This window comes from Trachemys scripta, chromosome 8 (assembly GCF_013100865.1).
Source record: "Trachemys scripta elegans isolate TJP31775 chromosome 8, CAS_Tse_1.0, whole genome shotgun sequence".
Lineage (NCBI taxonomy): Eukaryota > Metazoa > Chordata > Testudines > Emydidae > Trachemys > Trachemys scripta.
Genome location: NC_048305.1, coordinates 9,062,560 through 9,087,010, shown reverse-complemented (window position 1 = coordinate 9,087,010; position 24,451 = coordinate 9,062,560). Strand labels below are relative to the sequence as shown.

Below are 24,451 nucleotides of genomic sequence, written 5' to 3'. Positions count from 1 at the left end.
GAATAGCCCAACCCCCCCCCACAGCCCAGCCCCTGTGCACTCCCAGCTAGCCCAACCCCTCCACCAAACCAGCCCAGTCCCTCATGCACCCCAAGCTAGCTCAATCCCCAGCCAGCCCAGCCCCCCTCCATATACCCCATGCTAGCCCAGCTCCCCTCCCTGCCAGCACTGACCTAGCCCAGCCCTGGCCCCGTGCACCCCTAACTAGCCCAGGTTCCTGTTCACCCATCTAAACCAGCTCATCCCTGCGATGGTTACCATGTCCCTTCACAACCTGTGGGGTCTGTCCCTGCGCCTCCCATCATTGTGAGCCCAGCTCAGCCCAACTCTGCCCTGCTCTGTCTAGAAAGCGCAACCTACCCATCCCCTGCTCAGCTCATCCAGTGCCCTTCAGACCCGACCTCGCCCATGGCTCCCTCTCCCCCATGCCATTGGCCATTCCAGGCCTTGCACAGTCCAGCCTAGCCCCCCCCGGGGCCAGCCTGTTATTGATTATTGTGTTTGTACAGCAATAACAATGTGGTAGGCACTCCCAGCTAGGTCCCTGACTAAGTTTAGAGGGACCGGGATGACTTATAAACAAAGAAGAGGGGATGGGATTCAGCCAAAGCAGTGTCCACCCCCTTCCCATTCCTGCAAGTGCTTTACCCGTCATCCCATTCTTTGGACAATCCCAGAAGCTCTCACACCGACTTTCTGCTTTGTATTAGCAAGAACCCAACTCTCTACTGCAATGTCATGGCACTAAAATGTCCTTAAACAAGCCAATAAGGAATCAGATCCTGAAAAAGCCCCAAGTACTGCACCCAACACTCAAAACGAGGGAAACTCACCGATCATGCACATTCCTCTGATTTGAAAGCCCCTTCTTTCACTGCATATAAGAATTTGAAAACATATTTGGGAAACCTCAGGGTTAAAAGGGGTTTCACTTTACAAATGCTAAAAGGCCTGAGGATTTTCCCTGCATAGTTGGAACCCGGTTTTAATTTTATTATTTATACTTCCCTGCATTATCTTTTTCATTCTGCTTTTTATTTCACATGGTTAGGTATTGTGAAACCTCGTCTGACCTATAGCAGAGAGCTAGAAATTAAAACTACCCTTCAGGAACTGCTAATCTACATCATTTTCCTTACAGATCTATGTATATGTAAGTCCACCAATGAACTAAATGAATTATAATGCATTGTTTTCAAATATTTTTTGCAAAAAGAACAGGAGTACTTGTGGCAAATTTGTTAGTCTTTAGGGTGCCACAAGTACTCCTGTTCTTTTTGCGGATACAGACTAACACGGCTGCTACTCTGAAACCAAATATTTTTTGGCTTACAAAGAAAGCTACGCCTCTTTCAGTGTATAACATTGGGATAAGAAGGCTGAGAGTTACCACCACCTAGGGCTGGTCTACACTATTGTTTAAGTTGATGTAACTTACATTGCTCAGGGTGTGAAAACCACATCCCCGTGAGCGACGTAAGTTACATTGATTTAAAGTGCTGTCCATACCGCACTATGTCAGTGGGAGACTGACACAGCTTCTGCCTATCACCAAGGTGGGGTAATTATGCCCATGGGAGAGCGTTCTCCTGTTGGCAAAGCACGTCTTTACCAGACGCACTACAGTGGCCCAGCTGCACCAATGTAGCACGGTAGTGTAGACATGCCCTCAATCTCCCACCCCTTTGACTTTCAGCCAATGGTGTGGTTTCATTTGCAAGTGCCCCGACAAAATTTTTCTTCCAGAATAACAATTAATGAAGATGGTACCCCATTGTAAAACTGAAGTAACGCTTAACTGAAGTACCATCAGAATCTGGACCATAACAGTAATATGAATTGAGATGAAAGGCACTAAAAAATTGGAAAATATTATACACCCCTCTGGTGCTTAAATTTATTTCCTTTTATTTAAATATCTTCTAAACAATGACCTTTGGCAGCTTGTAATGCATGCAGGGCTGCAGTATAGTCACTGTGATAAGGTAAACAGGTACCCAAGGTGGCTTATCTGCTTAAAGTATATTAAATGAAAGTGTATAATTTTCATTTGCTTTTAACAGACCAAAAGTACCCCCATTTCTAGATTGTGTTTCCAGGCAACTGCTGTTCTAGTTTGATGTAAGCAGCACAATCGGGATCTCACTGTGCTACTGGCAGTTGTCTTTATCCTCAGACATCATTTTACAATCAAGCCCTTTCTTTCTTGCTAGTGACATTTGGCATGGTGAACACAGACATGTATTACTTGAACAAAGTTATGTCAAATCTCTTTCTGGAAACTTCTGTGTCTGAGACAGATAGAACTTCCTTCAAGAACATAGGCAGCATGGTTGATTTCTGGAAGGTAAGCTTCTAATTTGAATTGTTTTGTTGGGAGCTGACTAGGAGGGCAAGCTTTTAGTGTTATTGTGCAGCTTCAGCGGTGTTAGCAACAGTGGAACATTTTGTATACAAGACTTATCCAGACCAGAAGAGGCATGGTGGTACAGAAACCAGTGTAGTGTCTCAGCAGCTGGAGAAGGGTTGAACAACACTAAGTTTGTAAAATATCTGAGTACAAAATATAGGCATTTCTGATAGTCTCCGAACAAACACAGTGAGGCATTGATAGACTAACCTAAGTATAGGAGGGGATGTTCATCATTGTTCTTTACTGCTCTCGGTCTCAGGATTGGGATAATCAGAGGAAAACAGAAAAGGGATTACTTTGATTTTACAATTGTCTTGATTTTCAGTTGCAAAGAAATTACTTTCCTGGGGTGGGTTAGCACAGGACAGGTCCTACCAGCTCAACCAAGAGGAACTTTCCCCTTGATTACCTAGTTTGCCACTGGAATTCCACTTAGGGTATGTCTACACTGCAAAAATAAATAAATCCCTGAAGCAGTGCATCTCAGAACTCGCGTCAACTGTCTTGGGCTCTCACCATAGGGCTAAAATTAGCTGTGTAGATGTTCCCTCTGAGGTTGGAGCCCAGACTCTGAAACCTGGTGAGGAGGCAGGATCTGAGCACCAAAGCTGTCCGGCCTGAGCGGGAACTTCTACACTGCTACTTTTAGCCCCATAGCACAAGTCCAAGTCAGTTGACCCGGGCTCTGAGACTTCTGCTGTGGATTTTTCTTCAGTGTAGACATATGCAGTAAAACACCTGCACCTGGCCCATATCAGCTGACTTGGGCTCACAGGGCTTGGGCTGCAAAATTGTAGTGCAGAAGTTTGGGCTCGGGCTGGAGTCCAGGCTCTGAGCTCAAACATCTACACTGCAATTACATAGCCCGAAGCCTGAGCCCTGCAAGCCCGAGTCAGCTGACACGAGCGAGCCATGGGTGTTTTATTGCAGTGTAGACATAACCTTTGAGTCAAAGCTTTGTGCAAGATGCTCACACAGTTTTTTACCAGTAGATGGGGGACTCAGCTCAGTTTGCTATAGTATCCAGGCAACATTGGAAGACACAAAGATTGTAATTCTAGGACAATTTTTTTCCTAGTTAAGATTTAAAAGCAGTGGAATCGGATTATAAGAGCAATCTGGGGGATCCATGCCCCCCCCCCTTTGATCACTACAGTTGGAGCCGTAGAATTCTGAACTCCCCCAACACATGTATTAATGCAAAGTCTCCATCTTTCAAAAGACAGAGCAAATTGTAATATGCATTCTAGTGCCAAGCTGCATCAATCACATTTTTATTGGTTCTGATTAGCACTCACCCAAGCTGTAACATTCTTTTTCAGCAGCCAAGTGGCCCTTAGAAAGGGAGGGAGGGGCGAACTTCTTTCCTGCCTTCAGCAACAAAGTCTGATCAATTTGATCAAAAGCTCTATTGATCAATGTAAGCCAGGAGCAAACCCTTAAGTACATATCAGAACTGGTCTTTGGAAAGTCAGATTTGATCCAAATAACCAAATGGTCATTAACTGTCACAGTTCAGGGCAACTGCACCCATTTCTCTCTCCATGGTCCAGCAAGGGCACCCACTCTAGGCTCCCAGCCATCATTCTCTCTTGAGCGGAAACCTGCATCTTTCTCCCTCCTGACTGGGTTTTTTTCCAGGCGGCACAGTTCCCTACCTACACTGTGATTCCCAGCAAGACAGTATGCCCAACCATGCCAGTGTCTGCACTTTGCTTTCTCCTCAAAGGCCATGAACAACAGGATTGTCAGAAGCTGGGAATGGGCGACAGGGGATGGATCACTTGATGATTACCTGTTCTGTTCACTCCCTCTGGGGCCCCTGCATTGGCCACTGTCAAAAGACAGGATACTGGGCTAGACAGACCTTTGTTCTGACCCAGTATGGCCGTTCTTATAACCTATCACCCTTCACTGTTCTGAGCTTTTGGAGAACAACTAGGTTTTCTGCCCTAACTTGTAATTTCTAGCCTTTTATCTGAGAGCTTTATAAGGAAGATTGGTATCTTAAAAAGCTTACACTGAAAGTGGCCTTTCCAGCTTCTCTTATCCAATCTCATTATGTTATGTAGTTTGCAGAAGGACCCCTGCTTGATGGTCTGTACTGGGACACATGGTACAACAACAAGACATTGACCAGCCACAAAAACAGCAGTCATGTTTACTATGAGAACTTACTTTTAGGAGTGGCCCAGATTCGTCAGCTAAAAGTCCGCAACAACACGTGCGCCATCTATCCCTATTTCCGAACATTTCTGAAAGAGTGTTATCGTGAATACCGCTATTTAGCTGAAGATAAAGCTGATTTTGGTCTAAAGAATGGGTCTGTGTAAGTACTGTAGTATTCCACTTTGGATTTTCTTACTGTTTATTTTGGATATAGGTTTATAAGACATGTAGGGTTTTAAAAATCCCATGACTTTCAATGGGAGTTGAACACTTAATTAAATGTTTTTCAGAATTCTACTCATAAAACCTGAAAAATGCTCAGTGCAATTTCCATTGTCGTTGCTTTACTGCACAGATTATCTCAATGATCTAACCTTGTTATTTCTGAGTTGATACAATTACACACACACACACACACACACACACACACACACACACAGAGGGACGAATTCTTCACTGATTTACATTGGTGCAGCCCCACTGATTTGGGTTTACACCAATGTAACAGAGGAAATTGGCACTATAGATGCACAGTTAAAGGGGGAAGAAAAAAAAAAAAGACTAGGGACTATGGACCAAATTCAACACTGGCATAAGATGTATGCAACTCCATTGATTTGACTGGAAAAGCACCAAATTATGGGAGGCCAGAATTTGAGCTGACCTATTCTGGTCTGATACTAATGCCATGCAGACAGAGGCAAAGCAGGCTTTTCAGATCTCCAGAAGAATTCTTCAGCCATTACTACAACTTTTACTTAGGATCATTTAAATCTATTTAAAGAGAATTTAAACTGGATTACTACAATAGCAATAATCTATGTGTAAACATGAGATGTTCCATTTGGATATAGAAGGTGTAAGCTATTTCACCTGCTTTATCATGGGAGAAATTCAAGCTCATAAGTAGATCTGTCTTTAATTTGGGTAGTCAACACATTCTTCAAATATATGTAAATCTTCCAAGGCCAAGTCTGTATTCCATCTTTCCTAGTGATGAAAGGGTCATTTAAGAGCCTGGACTACAGTCCAAAATACAGTAGTGGTTGAGTGAAGCATAGGAACTGGAAAAGAATTGGATATATTAGAAACCTCTTCCAATCCAATTTCCCCATGAGGTGAACTCCTTTATTTCCTTGTCTCCAACAGATGGACGTATTCCTCTGCCTCCTCATTAGCCCCCTGGCACTGGGGAGCCATTGGCCTTTACAGCGGCGGAGGATTTATGTTCACCTTACCTAAATCAAGGAGTGAGAGCATAAGGAAGCTTGCGTTTCTCAGACGTAACGGCTGGCTCACTAGAGGGACAAGAGTCGTATTTATTGACTTCTCAGTGTATAATGCCAACATAAACCTCTTCTGTATAGTCAGGTCAGTGCTTACATTTACTCCATCTGAAATCCCATTTACTAAGGCATTACGCTTCTTTAAGGGTGAAATAAAAGGCTGTTTACCTCCAGAATACCCTGTTCTGTGTTTCTCACCCAGCAGTTGGCCAGACAGCTAATTCTTAAAACAAGAGCAAATGTTTCAACCCAATCCTTCAGAGGGTTATGCATAGCTGATTATTCCTATGGGGCAGGACTTGACTGAGTAACCTTTTGCCCCATCAGAGCCTTGGGTATTAGTCTTGTCATCAGCTACTGAAGGAAAAAAAACACAGAATCCTGAACGTAGGGCTTGGCCAAGTGTCTGATCTGCTCAGACACCATTTAATTAAGATCAGTGCAAGCAGATGGACTATTTTAACTGACAGCACCTATTTGGATTGTGTGCCACATGCTTTTCTTGTTTTGTCTTCAGCCTATTCCCTCATTACACTCCCTCTAAAGATAATTCTCAGTCATCCAGAAAGGAAGAGTTAATGGAAATGGGGGTTGTTAAGCTTGCTATTTTTACACAAGCATTTCCCCTCATTGGATCATGTTTTAATTTTAAGGACAAAGACTTAAAGTGATGCTGTCTGATCACTGAAACCAGCAACAAATACAACCCTGTCTAATTCACTTCACAGGTTGGTAGTGGAATTCCCAGCCACTGGTGGTGCTCTTCCTTCTTCGCAGTTTTACTCAGTAAAGCTTCTCAGATACGTCACTTATTACGATTATTTCCTTGCCTCTTGTGAAGTCATCTTTTGCCTCTTCATCTTTGCTTTCATCATCCAAGAAATTTTAAAAGTTAAAAAACTGAAAACGGAATATTTTAAAAGTGCCTGGAACTGGCTGGACATGCTGTTGGTGTCGGTGAGTACTACCCAGTCCTGGCTTCTACCTGCAAGTTTGAGATTTCCATCGGAAACTACCAGTTTGGAACAAATGGCCATTGTGAGATGTGACACAGATGGCCAAGAGAGAAAACAGCCCTGATTCAGTTCTTGGTTACAATGGGTCTATCCAGTTTAATACAGTGACAAGGCCATGTTATCCAATGGGTAGGGCACTGGACGAGGGCTGGGGTCTATACCCAGCTGTGCCATGGATGCGCCATGTAACTGCGGGCAAGTCACTTCCCCTCCCTGTGCCTCTCTTGTCTATTTCAACTGCAAGCTCTTCAGGACAGGGAGTGTCTCCAAGGGTTTGTACAGCACCAGGGGCCTCTTGATGCTACCATAATGTAAATCAGTGATACCTCACCTGCGGCTCTTTAATGCATCTCCTACGGCTGCTTGCAGCACATGATATTAAAACACTGTGATTTAATTAACAACCAATCTGGATGCTTTTACTATATTATTAACCAATTGTAGTTGATAAAACAACAACAATACTTGGTCAGTCATTTTACTGTGAGAATTTATATTTAATATATATTCATTCATTGTTTCTTTACTATTTGTATAATTATATTTATAATATAAAAATAATAAACGAAACAATGAATTCACACTACTGTGGCTCTTCTGGATAATGTTGATCGCTAATTTGGCTCTTGAACCACTGAGGTCTGAGTATCACTGATGTAAATGATTAAAAATCTAACAATATAGTTTAGTTCAGTTTTATAATTTATGACCAGATGTGGTCTGTGGGCTTCTGAAGCCTGATCCAGACGTCAGTGGAAATTTTCCCATTAAGTTCAGTGGACTTTGAATAAAGCCCCTGGCGATCTGCCAATGCAGCCCTAAGGCGGGAAAATTTGGACATCCTTAACACACAACCAGAATGTTAGTTTGTTGTGGGGCTGAATCCTGAATCTGTGCTCAGGGCCAAACTGGCCCACGGTGTGGGTTTTCATCACCCATAGGACAGGAAACACAAGTCTCCGCTGATGGAATTTCCCTTAAATAGTTCTGATGAAGAGGTGGTTATGGGGTGTCACACCACACCTGACTGGCAGGGAATTCAGCTCCTGGAACTCTCAGATCCTACACACTGCTTCCTGATCCAACCCCAGCCCTCACGGGAACCTGGCTCTGATCGGAATCAGTCTCATATGGCTCCCTCACCCCAGATCCTCTATTAGAAGATGGTCCCTAGCAGACAATTCAAGGGGGAAGTAATTTAGTACAGCCTACTTACTCATCCCTTATGCGGTTGATGGGGGACAGTGCTCAGAATCACGCGTGTCTGACCCTACAGAGCCTGGTCCTGTTGGGACATCCAAGGAAGGGCTTTATCAAGGTCAAGAAGGGCAGTGGTTAGGAGGAGATGGCACAGAGGTGACCCTCCCCCCTTCAATAGGCTCCTTCCCTGAACATGCCAGCTTGACATCACGCTTCCCACGCTTGTAACACATTCACGTACTCACTTCTTCACTCAGTGTTCCTGATTAGTCTTGCCAAGCTGTAGCGAGTTTTAGGCTAACGATCATGCAACTGGGCACGATTAGAGCACTGAAGATGAGAGGGGATATCTGGACCATAGTCTGACTAGCCTCTGCTTTTATTCAGCTGTCTCTCTTTGCCATTGCCTTCAATATGTACCGTACTATAGAGGTGTCCTTGCTGATGGAAAGCCTGCTCTCTAATGCCTATGTGTATCCAGACTTTTATTTCCTTGCATACTGGCAAACCCGTTACAACAACATGATTGCTATCAATGTCTTCTTTGCATGGATAAAGGTACCAGTTCTCCATTTTCCTATCTTATACACCAGAATCGTAGTAGTGCTAAGTGTATTGTAAATCTTTGCTCTTACATCTTCAAGGCTGAATTGCAAATGTAGAGCTAAAAGCAACAATTCTGTTTATAAGATTCCAGAAGAGGAACAGGGTATCTGGCTGTTTAAGGAACCATCCCCAAGGGCCAGTCACATGTCCAATCCTTACACAGCCGTAGTCCTTCTAAAGACAAGTTTCACATTTTAGACCCCATGGCTAAAAGCCCTGTCTCCTATACAGAATCATTGGCCTGCTAGACTGAGTGGGGAATAATTGTGCCCAAACAGTGTTTTAAAATTCATTTATTCCCTAGACTTAGTTTTAACAAGGCTCTGACTTGGTCTATGCTGATGGCACAGCCATGATAGCTGAAACTGTATTTAAAAGCTATTTAACAACAAAGTTCATTTTGTAGAGCACATAAGGTCTACTACTGGGCACAGTGCTTTAAAAGAAAGATATGGACAAACTGGAGAAAATCCAGAGGAAAGCAAGAAAAATGATAAAAGGTTTAGAAAACCTGACCTATGAGAAAAGTTTAAAAAAAATTGGACATGTTTAGTCTTGAGAAAAAAAGACTGAGGGGCGGGGGGGAACCTGTTAACACTCTTCAGATTAAGGGCTGTTACAAAGAGGGTGGTGATCAATTGTTCTCCACCTCCACTGAAGGTAGGTCAAGCATTAATCAGCTTAATCTGCAGCAAGGGAGATTTAGGTTAGATATTAGGGAAAACTTTTGAACTATAATGGTAGTTAAACTCCGGAATAGGCTCCAAGCGAGGTTGTGGAATACCCATCACTGGAAGAGGGGGGGAGGGAAGCTCAGTCGTTTGAGCATTGGCCTGCTAAACCCAGCGTTGTGAGTTCAATCCTTGAGGGGGCCATTTAGGGATCTGTCTGGGGATTAGTCCTGCTTTGAGCAGGGGGTTGGACTAGATGACCTCCTGAGGTCCCTTCCAACCCTGATAAAAAAAACAAAAAAACCACACAGGATGGACAAATACTTGTAAGGGACAGTCTACATTTACTTGGTCCTGCCTCAGCATGGGGAGGATGTGGGGAAGGGAGGATGGACTAGATGACCCCCTGAAGTCCCTTCCAGCCCTGTACTTCTATTATTCTAAAAGTGTCTGGGCCAGATTCTGTGAGGGCCCTGAGTTTGGCTTCCATTTGTACAGACAAAAATTACTCCTGTAATTTTCACTGATTTCTATTTCTGGCTCAGGCATTTGTAAAGTGCCCAGCACTGTAGTAGATAGGCGGCTACAAATCAGAAGAGTGCAAGCATAAGGGGAGGCACTGGGAGAATAGAAACTGCTTTCTTTTAAGTCAGGCCCCAAGCATTTAAATAAGCTCCAGCAGACTCTAATTCATGTGCCATTAAGGTAAAGAGGGGAAGTTTGTGGCTCTTGGTGCCATTCAGTCTGCCTGGCTGCTGACCATCACACAAGAACGCAAATCTTAGACCAGAGGTGGGCAAACTACAGCCCGCGGGGCACATCCAGCCCCCGGGACCGTCCTGCCCGGCCCCCAGACTCCTGGCCTCGGCTAGCCCTAGCCCCTCTTCCTCAGTTCCCCTTCCCCCGCAGCCTCAGCTCGCTCGCTCTGCCACCGGCGCAGTGCTCTGGGCGGCAGGGATGTGAGGTCCTGGGGCAGCGCAGCTGCAGAGCCCGGCCTGACCCCGGTCTCTGTGCTGCGTGGGGGTGGCGGCGGCGTGGCCCGGCTCCAGCCGGGCGGCACGGCTGTAGCGCTGCCAGCCACCGGTGTTCCAGGCAGCGTGGTAAGGGGGCCGGGAACGGGGGGCACAGAGCGGGGGGGTTGGATAGAGGACAGGGGAGTTTGGGGTGGTGGTCAGGGGGCGGGGAACAAGGGGTTGAATGGGGGCAGTTGTTCTGGGGCGGGGGAAGGAGTCAGGAAGGGGGGGGTTGAATGGGGCAGTCAGGGGCAGGGGTTCCGGGGGCAGTCGGGACAGGGAGAAGAGGGGGTTGGATGGCGCAGGAGTCCGGGGCGGGCAGATAGGAGGTGGGGGCCGGGCCACAACCCCTCCCCTAACCGGCTCTCCATACAATTTACAAAACCCAATGCGGCCCTCAGGCCAAAAACAACAACTTTGCCCACCCCGGTCTTAGACTCTCAAACATTTAGGGGAGAAACCTCCTTATCAACACCCCCTCCATATACACATTCAGACATGGATCAACCCTATTCTGGAGGCCTTGAATCATGGCTGTTAGCTTGGCTTGCAGCAGCTGTCTTAACAGGGGTCACCATGTGCCACAGACTTGATTACAAGCCTCAGTACCCAGTAGAGGCGCAGTCCCCCTCGGTGAGCTTTACTGAGCAAATGTATTTGGCCACAAGCCCACAGAGCAATTATTTCCCCACAAACACGTTCAGTCCAGCTCTGACTGAATATTCATGCTATTAATATTGATTGGACACCAGACTTAACCTGTAAGTAACTGTAAACAGGCAACACTCCAAGTATTGTATTAAAGAATGTACAATATGTTTTGGTCCCCTCCCAGTAATAACTCGATCTGTTCTCTTCCAGATATTTAAGTTCATAAGCTTTAACAAGACGATGACTCAGCTGTCTTCCACTTTATCCCGCTGTGCCAAAGACATCATCGGATTTGCCATCATGTTTTTCATCATATTCTTTGCATATGCACAGTTAGGCTACCTGGTCTTCGGGTCACAAGTTGAAGAGTTTTCCACTTTTCAGAACTGCATGTATGCAGCTTTCAAACCTTTGCCATGCAGACACCCCATTTCTTGGGCACGCAAACAGCCTCCCCTCAGCAGAACTTAAAAATACAGGCCCCCACCACTTATGCTATTACAGTAATTGCACTCTCTTCAGGTAATACGAGGGCTGCAAAGCTCAGAGCCCTGTAGCCCATCCACAACCCCTTCCAGATTTCCTCTAGAAAGGCATTCTCAACGATCTTGCTGCTGCAGCAACAGACTAGGTCAGATTCCATTTGGCACCTGGAATCAGGTTTACTGCCTCCAGTACCCAATATGCTTCCACATCAATGTTATATGCAGAGTCTAGACTGAAAACAGCCCTCATTCCTGACAGCAAGAATAATTTGTGCACGGGCATGTCGATAGGACTGTTGCCTGATCTGCAGCCCCAAATGAACTCAGAATCATACAGAACACATTCCCTGACCTCTAGGCCATGCTCCATTATGCCCTGTGGGTAAAAGTCAGAGAGAACCTGCTGAGTAATCACTCTGATTTTACAGGCGGCAGAATCTTGGCAGTGAGTTGCCACCCTGCACTGCCTGTACCGGCCATAATTTTTATTGCATGGGCATATGCACAGAGCTAGCCAGTGTTTGGCTTGTGCCTTTCTAAACATTTCTCTTCCAGAAGACCTTTAAATCAGTAATCATACTTCCTACCTTACAAAATAACCCCTTTAAAAGAAGGTCACGCAGTCACAATATTTCTGTTATTTTTTTCTCCAAGTTTTACACAGTTTCGCATAGTGCTGGGTGATTTTAACTTTGCGAGCATAGAGCAAGCCAACCGAATTCTCGGCCCCATTTACTTCATTACCTTCGTGTTCTTTGTGTTCTTTGTATTGCTGGTAAGTGGTGTTTTAATTATGAATAATAATAATACATTTACACTAAACACAAATCATACTCAATCCTCTCCTTTCACATAGCGACGTTTGTGCACATCGGACTAGGCCACGTCACTCTTCTAGAGGGTTGTCTTGTGACAGTGATTGCTAGGGCCTACTGTTTTTGCTTCAGAGTTAGCCCAGGTTCTTACCCAGGTGTTGCCTTTAACCCTCCTCCCATCTCACCTGAGTTTAAGGGTGGTTTCAACCCAGGCTAGCTAGCCCAACTGGTGGCATGGGTTAAAACTCTGGATCCCTGCTTTCACTTGGGCTGGTAATCCACCCATTTTGCAGTGAGTGGACACAGATTACATCACTTGAGTGCTGATAGTCCTCCAGTGCCTTCGCACAATTGCCCCTGTTCCCAGAAGGAAAGACAAGTTCTCCCACAATTCACGGGGAAAGAATCACAGAGTGCCTCAGTTTACTGCAGCACAAAGAATCACAGACAGTGCTGTCAAAAGTCTATCAACACACACAGAGAGTGCAGCACCAGTGACGACACCGTAACTCTGATGTAGCTTTGCTGCTCACAACTTGCTGAGCTAGAACTGTCCTCCATCAAAGAACATCACCGAATACAGGGCTGGAGGTAGGAGGATGCAGTCTGTGCCATTTAGGGTGTCACACCCTTGGTATGATTCTCCTTTCCTTGATCATCTAGATGCACCTTTGATTGTGTCAGTTATTTACACCAGTGTAAACGTCAGCAGAATTTGACCCTTTTTTCTAACCAGTAATCCTTAATACAAGGACACCAGTGCCCAAATGGGCATAGTTGCTACTCCTAATTTCCTAGAAGTCTGCTGCAGCAGCATTTGAGGCTGACTTTAGTGCATGTCCCTGCCATGCTAAGCACAGAAGCACTCATGAGCAAGTCAGGGAAAAAGAGAAGCGGAGTCCAAATAGGGAAAGAAGGGTGCTAGAGAAGAACCTGAATAGATTTGAGTAGATTCAGAGAAGCAGAAATAGAATTTACATAGAGAAAAATCTTCAAATGCTTCCTTTCTCTGCAGAACATGTTCTTGGCTATTATTAATGACACATATTCAGAAGTGAAAGCTGACTTTGCAGTGGCACCGAGTAAAGAATTTGAGATCAGTGACCTCATTAGACAGGTAAGTACATGCCTCTAAAATGCTCGTGTTTAAAAGGGTCACACTCACAATAGAAATATATTTTCCAAGGGAAAAAAAAAAAATCCACAAAACTGATTAAATGCCTGTTCTGAAATCAGTTCGTCCTTAACTATTTAAGAATATTCTGAATTTATTTCTGCAGTTTTAACAAATAGATGAAAGTTCACAGGGTACATCTCGGAGACATCCAACGAGGGCCCTCCCGGAAAACTTGGGAAGACCGAATAAGCTGAAATTAACACCTTTAATCCCCGCCCTCCAGCTTTCAGGCCATCGTTATACAGCACAAAGGAGCAACAAAGAGTATAAACCGCTTTCTGCTTAAACTTTTCAGGTCACCTTTAGGCCTGAAATTAAGACCTCATCCCGTCCCAAAAAGGATGCATGTCTAGGAGAATATGTTGAACATTAAACAGTTGTATAGGGATCCAGTAGAACAGGTGATCCCAGGAATGGAATACAGCCATCCTGAGATCACTCCTTTATCGGAAAAATCACTATCCATTGGGATAAGGTTTGGGGTCTGCGATTGAGAATTTGGTCAATTGGATGTGCATGAAAGCCCCAATTCTGCCGGGATCCACTTGCATGGAGCTCACTGCAGGAGCAGGGGTTCCAGACGTGTTTGCTTGAGGTATCTGCCTCTATGTGCAGAGAGTTAATTACTAGGCTCTTGCAACCATTCCACTTTCCTCTGGGGTTTTGTTGGCTTGAGTCACTAATTTCCCTAGAGCCTGATTCCAAAAGGTAAGAACATTTTATAATAGGTTGTTCAGGTCCCACCAAGATAACTTTGATTTATAAAGGGGTCTAGTTTTCTCTTTTTCTCTCTAATTATGAACCATTTTAAGATAGCAGAAGAGTCCAACTGGATTCACTTGTATATTGTCTTAGTGGATCCCATGAGGCTTTTGAATATAAAAGGGTAAATTTTCGGAGCTGAATGCAAGGTACTGGGAATGTAATTTTCATTAACACTAATAGGATTCATTTCTAAATTGCCGATGCCTCATGTTGACGGGGTGTCCCTTAAATTCAAGCATTACAAAGCTTTTTGTGCCCTGGCTTATGGGAAAGCATTTCTCTCTGTAGAAGACCTGATTTGACATTTAACTCACTTGGTGCATTTTCCCTTTTTTAAAATTGTGCTCAGAGTTACAATAAAGCCCTTGTGAAACTCAAGCTGAAGAAATCGAAGATGGAGGATTTGTATCCGGCAGGTGGAAGCTTGCAAAGCATGAAAACGTAGGAATCCAGCCCCAGCCTTTTTTTCTTTAAACTTTCAGTAAATTACTTTTAACCCATCTACTTAATTTTCAAATACACTCGAATATCTGGAGAATGGTGCAGGAGGTAGAGCGAGTGAACTCTGTGACCCAGATCCTCAAAGGTATTTGGGCGTCTAATTCCCATTGATTTCAGGGGCGCCGTGTGCTCGTTTCCTGGGTACAACTCCCAATGATGGCAGCAGGAGGGCGGAATGGAGCTGTATAGTGCTTCGTACTGCAATTTGGTGATCATAGAAGTCAGAGATGGGAAGATCCTATCCATCCCCCTTAGCATGGGCAAGATTGCTCCCTGGAGTATATTTTCATATGGTCTCAGCACCTAGCCCTAAATCAGCCTTAATAGTCTTATTTAAAATAATAAAAACAATGCCTAGCTCTGATATAGTGCTTTTCATTCTGCTCTCGCAAAGCACTTCACAAAAATTAAGTGGGGAAACATAAATTAAACATTAGATTGAATGAGTTAACTAATGAGACTGTTAAAAGCTTTGGTTAAGTTGCATTGCAGTGGTTGCCATTTGAGAAGTAAATATTTTCATCTGTTGAGAACAGGAAAATATTGTGACTTATCTGCACAGAGTCAGTGCTATGGGGAGAAGAATATTCCCTTTTTAATAGCAACCTCTGCATAAATACTGCAGCAACTATTGCTAACCCATGGTGATGCACCTCCCTTAGGAAGCGCAGAGCCAGACCTTTCAGAAGAGCCCACTCTGGTCTTTGGATGACAAGACATCTAGGGGCAGTTTAGAGTGGTTTCTTTGAACACACACACAGGGTAACGCATGCTCAGACATGCCTTCATGTTGTGTTTGTGATGATATGCCCTTGATATGAACAGGACTCTGCATGGTTCTTCAGTCATTACAAAATAAACTACTGGTTTTCATCCTGAAGAATCTTAATGCTCGAACATCCTCACTGCCAGGCGTGAAGGCAAGAGCTCCCAGACTAGTTATGGGGTGTTTTCTTTTTTCCTGCACAATAAAAAGGTGAATGGAGCATCTACTCTCTCTCTCCTGAGCGAAGGCTCATTTCTGCCCTGAGAAGGGACAGCTAATATCCATCTCATTGGGGAGCTGTTAAATATATTGTCCCTTTCCTGGGAGTTTCTCATTAAAAGACCTCCTTAGCACACTAGATGGATTGGAGCCATATTATTTATGTGGACTCATAACCAACCAACACTCCCCACCCACCCATGCCCTGATCCCCAAGTGTGGGACAAGGCTGTGATGTTGACATAGCTTCACACTTAGCTAGTCTCAGCCTATGCTCACTTCATGGACCACCGATGATCTGCTGGCCACAGGGTGTTGGCTGTCCTTCCCATTTCCACCTGCTAAATTGGACTAAGGGAGCTAAATGCATGTCAGATGCCTTCTTAATATTATTCTGCCACACAAGCCATTGTGATGTTTGCCTCAGAATAGTCTGTGACTATGGGATCCATGAGATCACAAAATGGGAGAGATGACATCCACAAGACACTCTCTCTCTAGCAAATGGTAAACCACATTATGGGAAAACTGAGAACCGCTGACCTAGCTCATGGGCTGTCAAACTGTGGGGTCAGGACCCTAAAGTGGGTCATGACCCTGTTTTAATGGGGTGACCAGGGCTGGCTTAGACTTGGTGCCCAGGGCTGACGCCCAAGGGCTTCAGCCCTGGGCAGCAGGGTTCAGGTTACAGGCCTCCCGCCCAGGGCTGAAGCCCTGGGGCTTTGGCTTTGGCCCCCCTGCCTGGGGCAGTGGGGCTTGGGCAGGCTCAGGCTGCAGTCCTTCTTCCTGGGGTCGTGTAGTTATTTTGTTGTCAGAAGGGGGGGTGGTCGCAGTGCAATAAAGTTTGAGAACCCCTGAGGGAGGTGGTTTTAGCTCATGGATCTTCTCGGTCAGTAAAGTCCTCCCATTGCTACTCTGACTGCCAAATTCCCTCCATTCAATGGCCCGTTCGCTGTTATGAGGATTTACAAAGGTCCGTCAGCGTGTCTTGTCCATTATTCTCACAAGACGAATAGTCTGAACCATCAATCCGACTCATAGACTTTAAGGTCAGAAGGGACCATTATGATCATCTAGTCTGACCTCCCGCATGACGCAGGCCACAAAGCCGTCCCAACCCTTTCCCTTGACTCTGCTGTTGAAGTCCCCAAATCCTGTGGTTTAGAGACTTCAATTAGCAGAGAATCCTCCAGCTAGCGATCCCCTCCCCATGCTGCGGAGGAAGGTGAAAAACCTCCAGGGCCTCTGCCAATCTACCCTGGAGGAAAATTCCTTCCCGACCCCAAATATGGCGATCAGTAGAACCCCGAGCATGTAGGCAAGATTCTCCAGCCAGACCCTCATTGGCCATTATACTATTTACCAGCTATGGCATGTTGTTCCTTTGACTAAAATCACGTTCCCATTAAACCATCCCCTCCATGAACTTATCTAGCTTAATCTTAAAACCAGACAGGTCCTTCACCCCCACCGTTTCCCTCGGAAGGCTGTTCCAATATTTCACCCCTCGGACGGTCAGAAACCTTCGTCTAATTTCTAGCCTAAACTTCCCCACGGCCAGTTTATATCCATTCGTTCTCGTGTCCACATTAGTACTGAGCTGGAATAATTCCTCTCCCTCACTGGTATTTATCCCTCTGATATACTTAAAGAGAGCAATCAAATCCCCCCTCAGCCTTCGTTTGGTCAGGCTAAACAACCCGAGCTCCTCGAGTCTCCTTTCATACGACAGGTTTTCCATTCCTCTGATCATCCTAGTGGTCTCACAGACCCATGCTTTTTCTTGCTAGAGAGATTCCCCCTACACCCTCACGAGCCTCAAAGACCTACTCTGACATGATTTTCCTTTCTTTGTATGATTGATAGCAAGGGGCATTCTGCCTCCAAATCAGACGATGCTTTGAAGCTTTCCAGAAGATCTAGTGTGGACGAGAAGGTAGACTTTGTTTCTCTTTTTTTTTCTTACCAAAAGGCATTAACGTTATTTTAGATTTTACTCGTGATGGTCACACAGTGGAGAACACCAGGAGGGTTTCCGTTGTACGTTGATGTAACATGCTAACATTTTACATCATGGAAGTAGCGTTCAAACTTGAACGAGGCGATGAGAGTTTGCTAGTTGTATTCTCTAGCCCTCAGAGAAAGGTCAACAATAGTGCTGCTCTGTTCAGGGGAGGCCAGGCATCAGAAGAGCAGAGCTGCTGCCAGCTTGAATTAAGTGCCTTTGCAGAGACCCTAGGCAGTGGGAACATTTAGCCAAGTGTTGAAGCAATACAAGAACTAGAAAGCAAAATGCTCTATAAGGGGCCTGATTGGGTCACAGACCCCATCTGCTTCCAAGCATCAGAGAGAGCAAGTACTTCCACAGGTTTTATTTTGTGCTACAGAAGGAAGCGAAGAATTCCCAGGGGGCTTGTGAAGTCCATACTGAGGCAATAGAAGGTCACTGCTTCATTGCCTCCCCCTTGAACTATTTAAGAGTTCATAAAAATGGAGCTTCGACAGCTGCATAGTGGAAACTGCCTTGCCCTGGGAATTTTTTTATTTTCTCTACTCATTCGGTAACATTCCCTCTCCAGGTAAAGCCATCTTGGTGCCTCCCCTAACTCTGAATCAATAGTTATACTCTCCCCCTTCCCCAGTTTTGGAAGGAGCAGATGCAGGATTCCCTTTAAAATGAAGAGAAGAGACCTCCAAAAAGCCAGGGAGCATTTTTCCCCCTACAGTTGCCTCTTTCCCCACAGCTACATGCTTCCTAAAGTACATTGTGTGAGTGAATGTGTTACTTACAATGTGTGCGTGGGAGACAGCTAGCTCTTTATACAATATGGGGCTTTTCTTCTGGAAAACATACCCTTTCCTCTGTTGAGCAGGGTTATCTAAAGTCACCACAGCTACAGAAATGGAAGGAGAAGCTTGACCAGAAGTATCACTCTGCTGAGAATAAGGAATTGGCCGGGTCTCTTCAGGACCAAGTCTCTCCTCAGGAATTTCAGCAGTAGGTCTTTGTCGTAGGTGGACAGAGTAGCTACTGTGTCTGTTCTAAGTGAGTGGAGGAGGTAGCAGGGCTGGCCCCTTGCAGATCAGACTGGCAGGCAGTGGGGAGAAATCAGCGTGGCTCATCTCCCACCTATTTAATATCCATTCAGCTAAGATACAACAGCCTATTCTCAATGGTCACCTGTGCCACTTTTTAACTGGGGTTTCGTACCGAGTCACCTGAGGGACAAGCAAGCAGGTCAGCACCGGTTAGAAAGAGATTGTGCAAATGCACACAGGCCTCCTGAGTTTGGGTGGAAGGGGCAAGTGGGAAGATAAGCAACTTCTAAATCCGGCCCTTCTTAAGTCTGTGAGGATCAATTGACGTGTACTGTAACCAACACGACCAGGACGGGGATAGAACCCACCACCTTCACTTACACAAGCAGCGGTTTCTAATCACTGAAGTTCCAGGAGAACTACCATAAGCAATAATACGTGGCTGTGCCAGTGGCTAGACACCCAGCTTTGCATAGGGGTTTGTCTACGTGGGAAAGTTAATTAGAAGGTAAGGGGTAAATTTAAAAAACACTAACTATTCCAGAATAGCTCCCGGGGAGGGAATGATTCCAGACTAGCTTATTCTGAAGTAGGTACTCCAGTTAGTTTCCTCAAGTCTCTTCCATCAGCAGAAGTTGGTGCAATAAAAGATATTACCTCACCCATCTGGTCTCTCTACAGCCCTAACTTTGACATTCCATCCAGCAGAGGCCAGGGCAGTAGTCTCACTGCCAATCACACCCACACGGCTTAGCTACACGAGAAGGTTTTGCTTCTTTAAGCATACCAGCATTGTTAAAGCAGTAATCCCCTCTCGCATGCAGGCAGTTAGGCTGGTGCGTTTAAGGGGGTTATACTGAGCATGGCTTATTGCGGCTCAGGAATCGAAATCAGCTATACCTGCTATAAGACACCTTTATACTGCTATAACTGCATCCAGAGGTTGGGTTGTACAAGTAAATCAGTTAAAAATACACACACACCCTTATCCAAAACCATTATACTGGTACAAAATCTGTGTGTAGAGCAGGCCTCTGCTCGTTCGTTGGAGTCTGAAAATCATGCTGCAGTAAATAAGGGCAGTAGTGAGATGGCTGAAGAATTCACCTCACCATGGACCAGGTCCAAAGCCCACTGATGTTAACAAAAAGAATCCCACTGGTATCAGTGCGTGGGGAGCTGGCTCACTATTCCTCATTGCCCATGTTTCACGTTTAGTGGTGGAGAACAGCAAGTCATAGGGAGTGAAGAACAATATGGAGAACACTAAATTATTGGGAGTAAATAGCTGTTTTATACCACTGTATCGAGAATACGGGGCACAGGAGGTGACGTATGCCCAGTCTCTGCACTGAGGTAACACCCTCCCTTCATCTGCCCTGACACACCAGGCTCAGCGGGGGCTGTGCAGCGAGGAAGTGGCACAGAAGCTTGCTCTCCTGCCAGGGCCCCATCAAGTGTGGTGGGAAGCAGCACAGGGATCAATATGCAGAGGTAAAGAAAGGGGTTGCGGTGGCATTCCCCCACATTTGCTTGGGAGAGTTGCAGTCGCTGCCTGGAGAGGTAAACGGAGATTGTAAACTCTTTGGGGCAGGGAATGTCTTTCCATTCTGCATTTATACAGCACCCTGGACAGGTCACTTACTAGGATCATCTGAGTATCTTTCACTTAATCAGTTCCCTGCCACTGTAATACTGTGGTCTAATTATGGTCTATGGTAGGCTTGGTGTGGAGGTGGCTGCATGGCCTGTGATACACAGGAGGGCGTGTCTGGCCTTGAATGCTACCACATTGGGGCCCTGGCCCATGACTGGGATTACCACAATACAAATAACGAGGAGGACTCTTCGAAACAGGGTTCTAAAGACCAGACGGTGCCCCCTAGGGACAATTCATCAGTGCATTTTTATTCTGTTCTAGACTTTTCAAATACGCGACGGAACTGGAGAAACGACTAAACGAGGTTAACGCGAAGCTGAGCAGAGTTCTGAAAGGCATGCCTGATCCGAAAGGCTCTCCAGACAAGAAACAGAGATAGTGAGGTATAAGGGAGGGGCTAATTTGTAATCCCCAGATGAGTTTATTTCCTTGCTGACTGAATTTCTGAGTTATCCACAGGAGTCTCTCTCTCCTAAGTCCTGTGTTTCTGGACAGGAGGAACAGGGACCATTTCTCTTAACATTTTTCTTAAGTTGAAACAGAGAAATTCAGTATTGAACACCCTCCCACCCCCCGTAATTGTGAACCAATGTGTTCACCAGGATCCTCCCCCGATCCCCCGTCCCACTCCCACACAAACACACCAAAAGCCAGAGTTATTCCAGCTCTGTGCAGGAATCTCTGATCCCCAAGCTGCAGGGAGACTGCCTTCGTGGGGCAGTGGCTGCAGAGACTTCCCAAGTAGAGCTTCACCACTTAGAGAGCACTGGTGTGGGACTCGGAGAACCTAGATTCTTCTCCTGGCTCTTCCATAAGCCTGCTGGGTGAACTTAGGCAAGTTGCTGCAGTTCTGTGCCTCAGTTTCCCCATCTGTGAAACAGAGATCATGATACTGACCTCCTTTGTAAAGCACTTCGACATTTTACCGCTGTTAAGATAAAAGCAGCGCAGATTTTTCTGTGTTACGGCAGATCCTGCCCATTGATAAGGATGGAAACACGTGTTTCTTAACAGGCCTTCCTTTGGCTCCCACCTCTCACAGATCAGCTTTGTCTCACCTTATACAGCAAAATCTGATTCACCTATAAAACACTGGAGAACAAGAATTCTTGTTTTCCAGTCCTCCTTCAATTGAGCCAGTAGGGGGAGCTTTCCTCTTCGCTTACCAAATCAAAGCAGCCAGCATTGATTTTAAACAGAGCAGCCTGTCTTGGAAGGTGGATTAGGGATTTTTTTGTTGTTGTTGTGGGTCCCCGCCCCCATGTATTTGATGCTCATGGGAAGTGCTAGATTGATAGTCCTGGGGACCAGAGGTCTCTGTCCATCCACTAAACACACACCGCACAGGCAAAAGCGGCCACTCCGCTCTAGCCCAAACCTAATCTGGAGGGACCAATGCTAGAGCTCAGAAGATGTTTCCCCACCCACCTTCTCTTCCCCCTCCCCAATGACTCATTCAGATCTTTGCCATCAATGGTACCCATTGGGGTAGACTGACATCACCAAGACATTCCCCCAGTGGATGGCTCAGGTGCAATCTTTTAGAAAGGATCCAGAGGTGGCTCTCTTAAAACTAGCTGGTCATTGTGATGTTTGTTTGTTCCTGATTACAGCTGCAGAGAGACAAATTGCACAAAACAAATCCTAGATTCTAAAGCTTTCCAAGCATGCTGGCAACTGGCTCCTCACAGCTAGCTCTGAAAGAACACAGATGCCAGGCCATTCAACTACAGTGCCAAGCTCTCAAATGTCATGGGAAAATAAAAATCAGCTAATCTATATGCCTGCTAAACGACTAGCTTATTTGGAGTACAGGATTCTGGCAGGCAGTAAAGCTTTCTATTGTTATCTAGCATCTAAATTTAACGCGTTCTGACTGCCACCGGCTTATAATTCAGAGAAAGGCTAAAGCACTATAAAGGGTGGAAAGGATTCAGCTCCAGGGGTGATTGCACCGGATAATCAATGCAAGTTGCACCTTACAGATTGTTCAGCGATCATGTCCTCTCTGACACACAGTCCCCACGCCAAGAGAGTTTGTAGACATCTCCATTATCACCAGTCTGTGCAACACTTATGAAAAAGGGGCTCTGATCCTTGTCTGGGGCGCCTCAGGCTTCGCTCACCCCAATATTACAATCCCTGTTGGTTAAACACGCTCAGTGGTTCAGGGACGCGAGACAGTTAGAGGCAAAGCACATTTTAGAAACATTTCTCAATTTAATCTAAAGAGGAAATCCTCTTTACAACAAGGCTGCTGCTTCTGTTCAGCCTGGCGTTGAACGAAGGTTTCAGGGACAGCCACAGTTGGTAAAATAGGGACTAAAGGGAACGGACAATCCATCTTCGTTCAGATTAACTGAGTGTTTAAATGGGCAGTTTTAGTTCCCTGCTCCAAGACCCACATTTCAGATGGGAGCCTGGGAGAGAAACCAACAAGGAAACTTAAGCGAATGTCGATTCACATTTCTCCTTTGCTGCCATGGTGGTTATTGTCTGTCTGATTAACTGGGTGACTGCCAGGAGGAAAAGCTGAACTCTGGTCACCCTCCGGTAGAAAACCAATTCTGAAGCAATTGGCAACAAGGCTATGAGGGCATTCAGCTTCTTCCACTTGCACAAAACCCAGAGGGGCACCAGTGCAGAGACTGGACAGCATTGTTGTATTTTAATTACCCAAAGATCAGTGCACATCCCACCTGCGACCCAGATTTGTTCTAGTAAAGACAAAAGAGGAGAGATGTTCTAGATTTTTGAGAGCCAGGTGTCTTTGTACAATGAGCTATGTAGCAGTGTTGCCTAGTGGATAGAGCATTGGACTGGGACTCAGAAGACCCAAGTTCTACTCCTGACTCTGCCACTGGCCTGCTGGGTGACCTTGAGCAAGTCCCTTTACCTTCCTGTACCTCAGTTTCCTCTGCTGCAAAATGGGGATAATGATACTTACCTCCCTTGTAAGCGCTTTGAGATCTGACGTAAGTGCTACATAAGAGCAGGGTGCTATCATTATTATTTCAAATTTATTTACCCATTCCTTCCATGCAGCCAGCTGCTTCGGCAGCACAGCTCTGAGCCTCTAGCCCAGGCACCCAGTCTCGGCTGGAGACCCAAGCTGCCTTCCCCTTGCTGCAGGAAAAGGGAGCTCATCAACGATGGGGCCAGCCAGGAAGAACAGAGGCTGGTTCCCAGCAAGGGAGGGGTGAGGATGGGCAGGACCCATCGGAAGCAGGATGTCCACTCCCATACTTGCTTCCAGCCACACATGCAGAAAATCACCCGGGCATAGCTGTAACCATCTCCATCCCTGGCACAGCCTACACAAAAGCTGGTCTAACACTGCGTGCAGTGTTGTTGTAGCCCTGCCATCCCAGCATATTAGAGAGAAGGTAGGTGAGGTAATATCCTCCCACCTCACAGGGTCCTACAGCCCGAACCTGAATCTCTACCTCACAATTAAACAGCTCGAGTCAGCTGGCAGTGGACAGCCGTGTGTTTTTAACTCCAGTGGAGACATCCTCTGTTTCCTAAGGGTTCCCATGCATTTTTCTCCTGAATGCAGGAAATCCTCATGGCCAATGTTCCCTTTACAGCCTGAAGAGAGACAAACAGAGCAGTTTCCAAGTAGGAATTCGGTGACTGACACTGGCCAGACAGCAAGCGCACCAGGACCGAGCCAGGCTCAATGAGAACGTGATCCATTCCCACTCCACTCCCCGGTGTATTCTGGCCCTAGGCTCCTAGCCAGTTGAGAGTGCCAGTCGCCCCAAGGCCTAGTGAATGAGTGATGGAGACAAGCAGCCACAGTCCGTAGAGAGGGAAAACACCAGCTTCAACTTCAGTTCTTACCTAAGCTAGATTCCAGCTCAGGCCTCCGAAAGTGAAAAAATTAAGCACACAAAATGCAGTAAGTCCTGGGAGCTGCCAGCAGACAACTGCAACTTGGTACTGGATATTATCTAATCAGAGAGCCTGGCGAATATAGAGTCAGGAAAACTGAAG

General features: G+C 45.7%; 1 protein-coding gene across 1 annotated transcript in view; it reads left to right on the top strand.

The window, feature by feature from the left end:
* PKD2L2 (polycystin 2 like 2, transient receptor potential cation channel) overlaps window positions 1–22,165 on the top strand; it is a 27,457-nt gene extending 5,292 nt beyond the window's left edge. Inside the window, exons 2-15 of the mRNA XM_034778889.1 lie at window positions 1,052–1,153; window positions 2,214–2,347; window positions 4,486–4,742; window positions 5,732–5,953; window positions 6,597–6,825; window positions 8,472–8,642; window positions 11,236–11,417; window positions 12,165–12,285; window positions 13,341–13,442; window positions 14,617–14,708; window positions 17,620–17,689; window positions 18,627–18,751; window positions 20,714–20,835; window positions 22,066–22,165. Coding sequence (XP_034634780.1) covers window positions 1,052–1,153; window positions 2,214–2,347; window positions 4,486–4,742; window positions 5,732–5,953; window positions 6,597–6,825; window positions 8,472–8,642; window positions 11,236–11,417; window positions 12,165–12,285; window positions 13,341–13,442; window positions 14,617–14,708; window positions 17,620–17,689; window positions 18,627–18,751; window positions 20,714–20,831 — 1,925 coding nt within the window. The 3' untranslated portion in view covers window positions 20,832–20,835; window positions 22,066–22,165. The remainder of the gene's footprint in view (window positions 1–1,051; window positions 1,154–2,213; window positions 2,348–4,485; window positions 4,743–5,731; window positions 5,954–6,596; window positions 6,826–8,471; window positions 8,643–11,235; window positions 11,418–12,164; window positions 12,286–13,340; window positions 13,443–14,616; window positions 14,709–17,619; window positions 17,690–18,626; window positions 18,752–20,713; window positions 20,836–22,065) is intronic.
* Window positions 22,166–24,451: the final 2,286 nt, after the last annotated feature.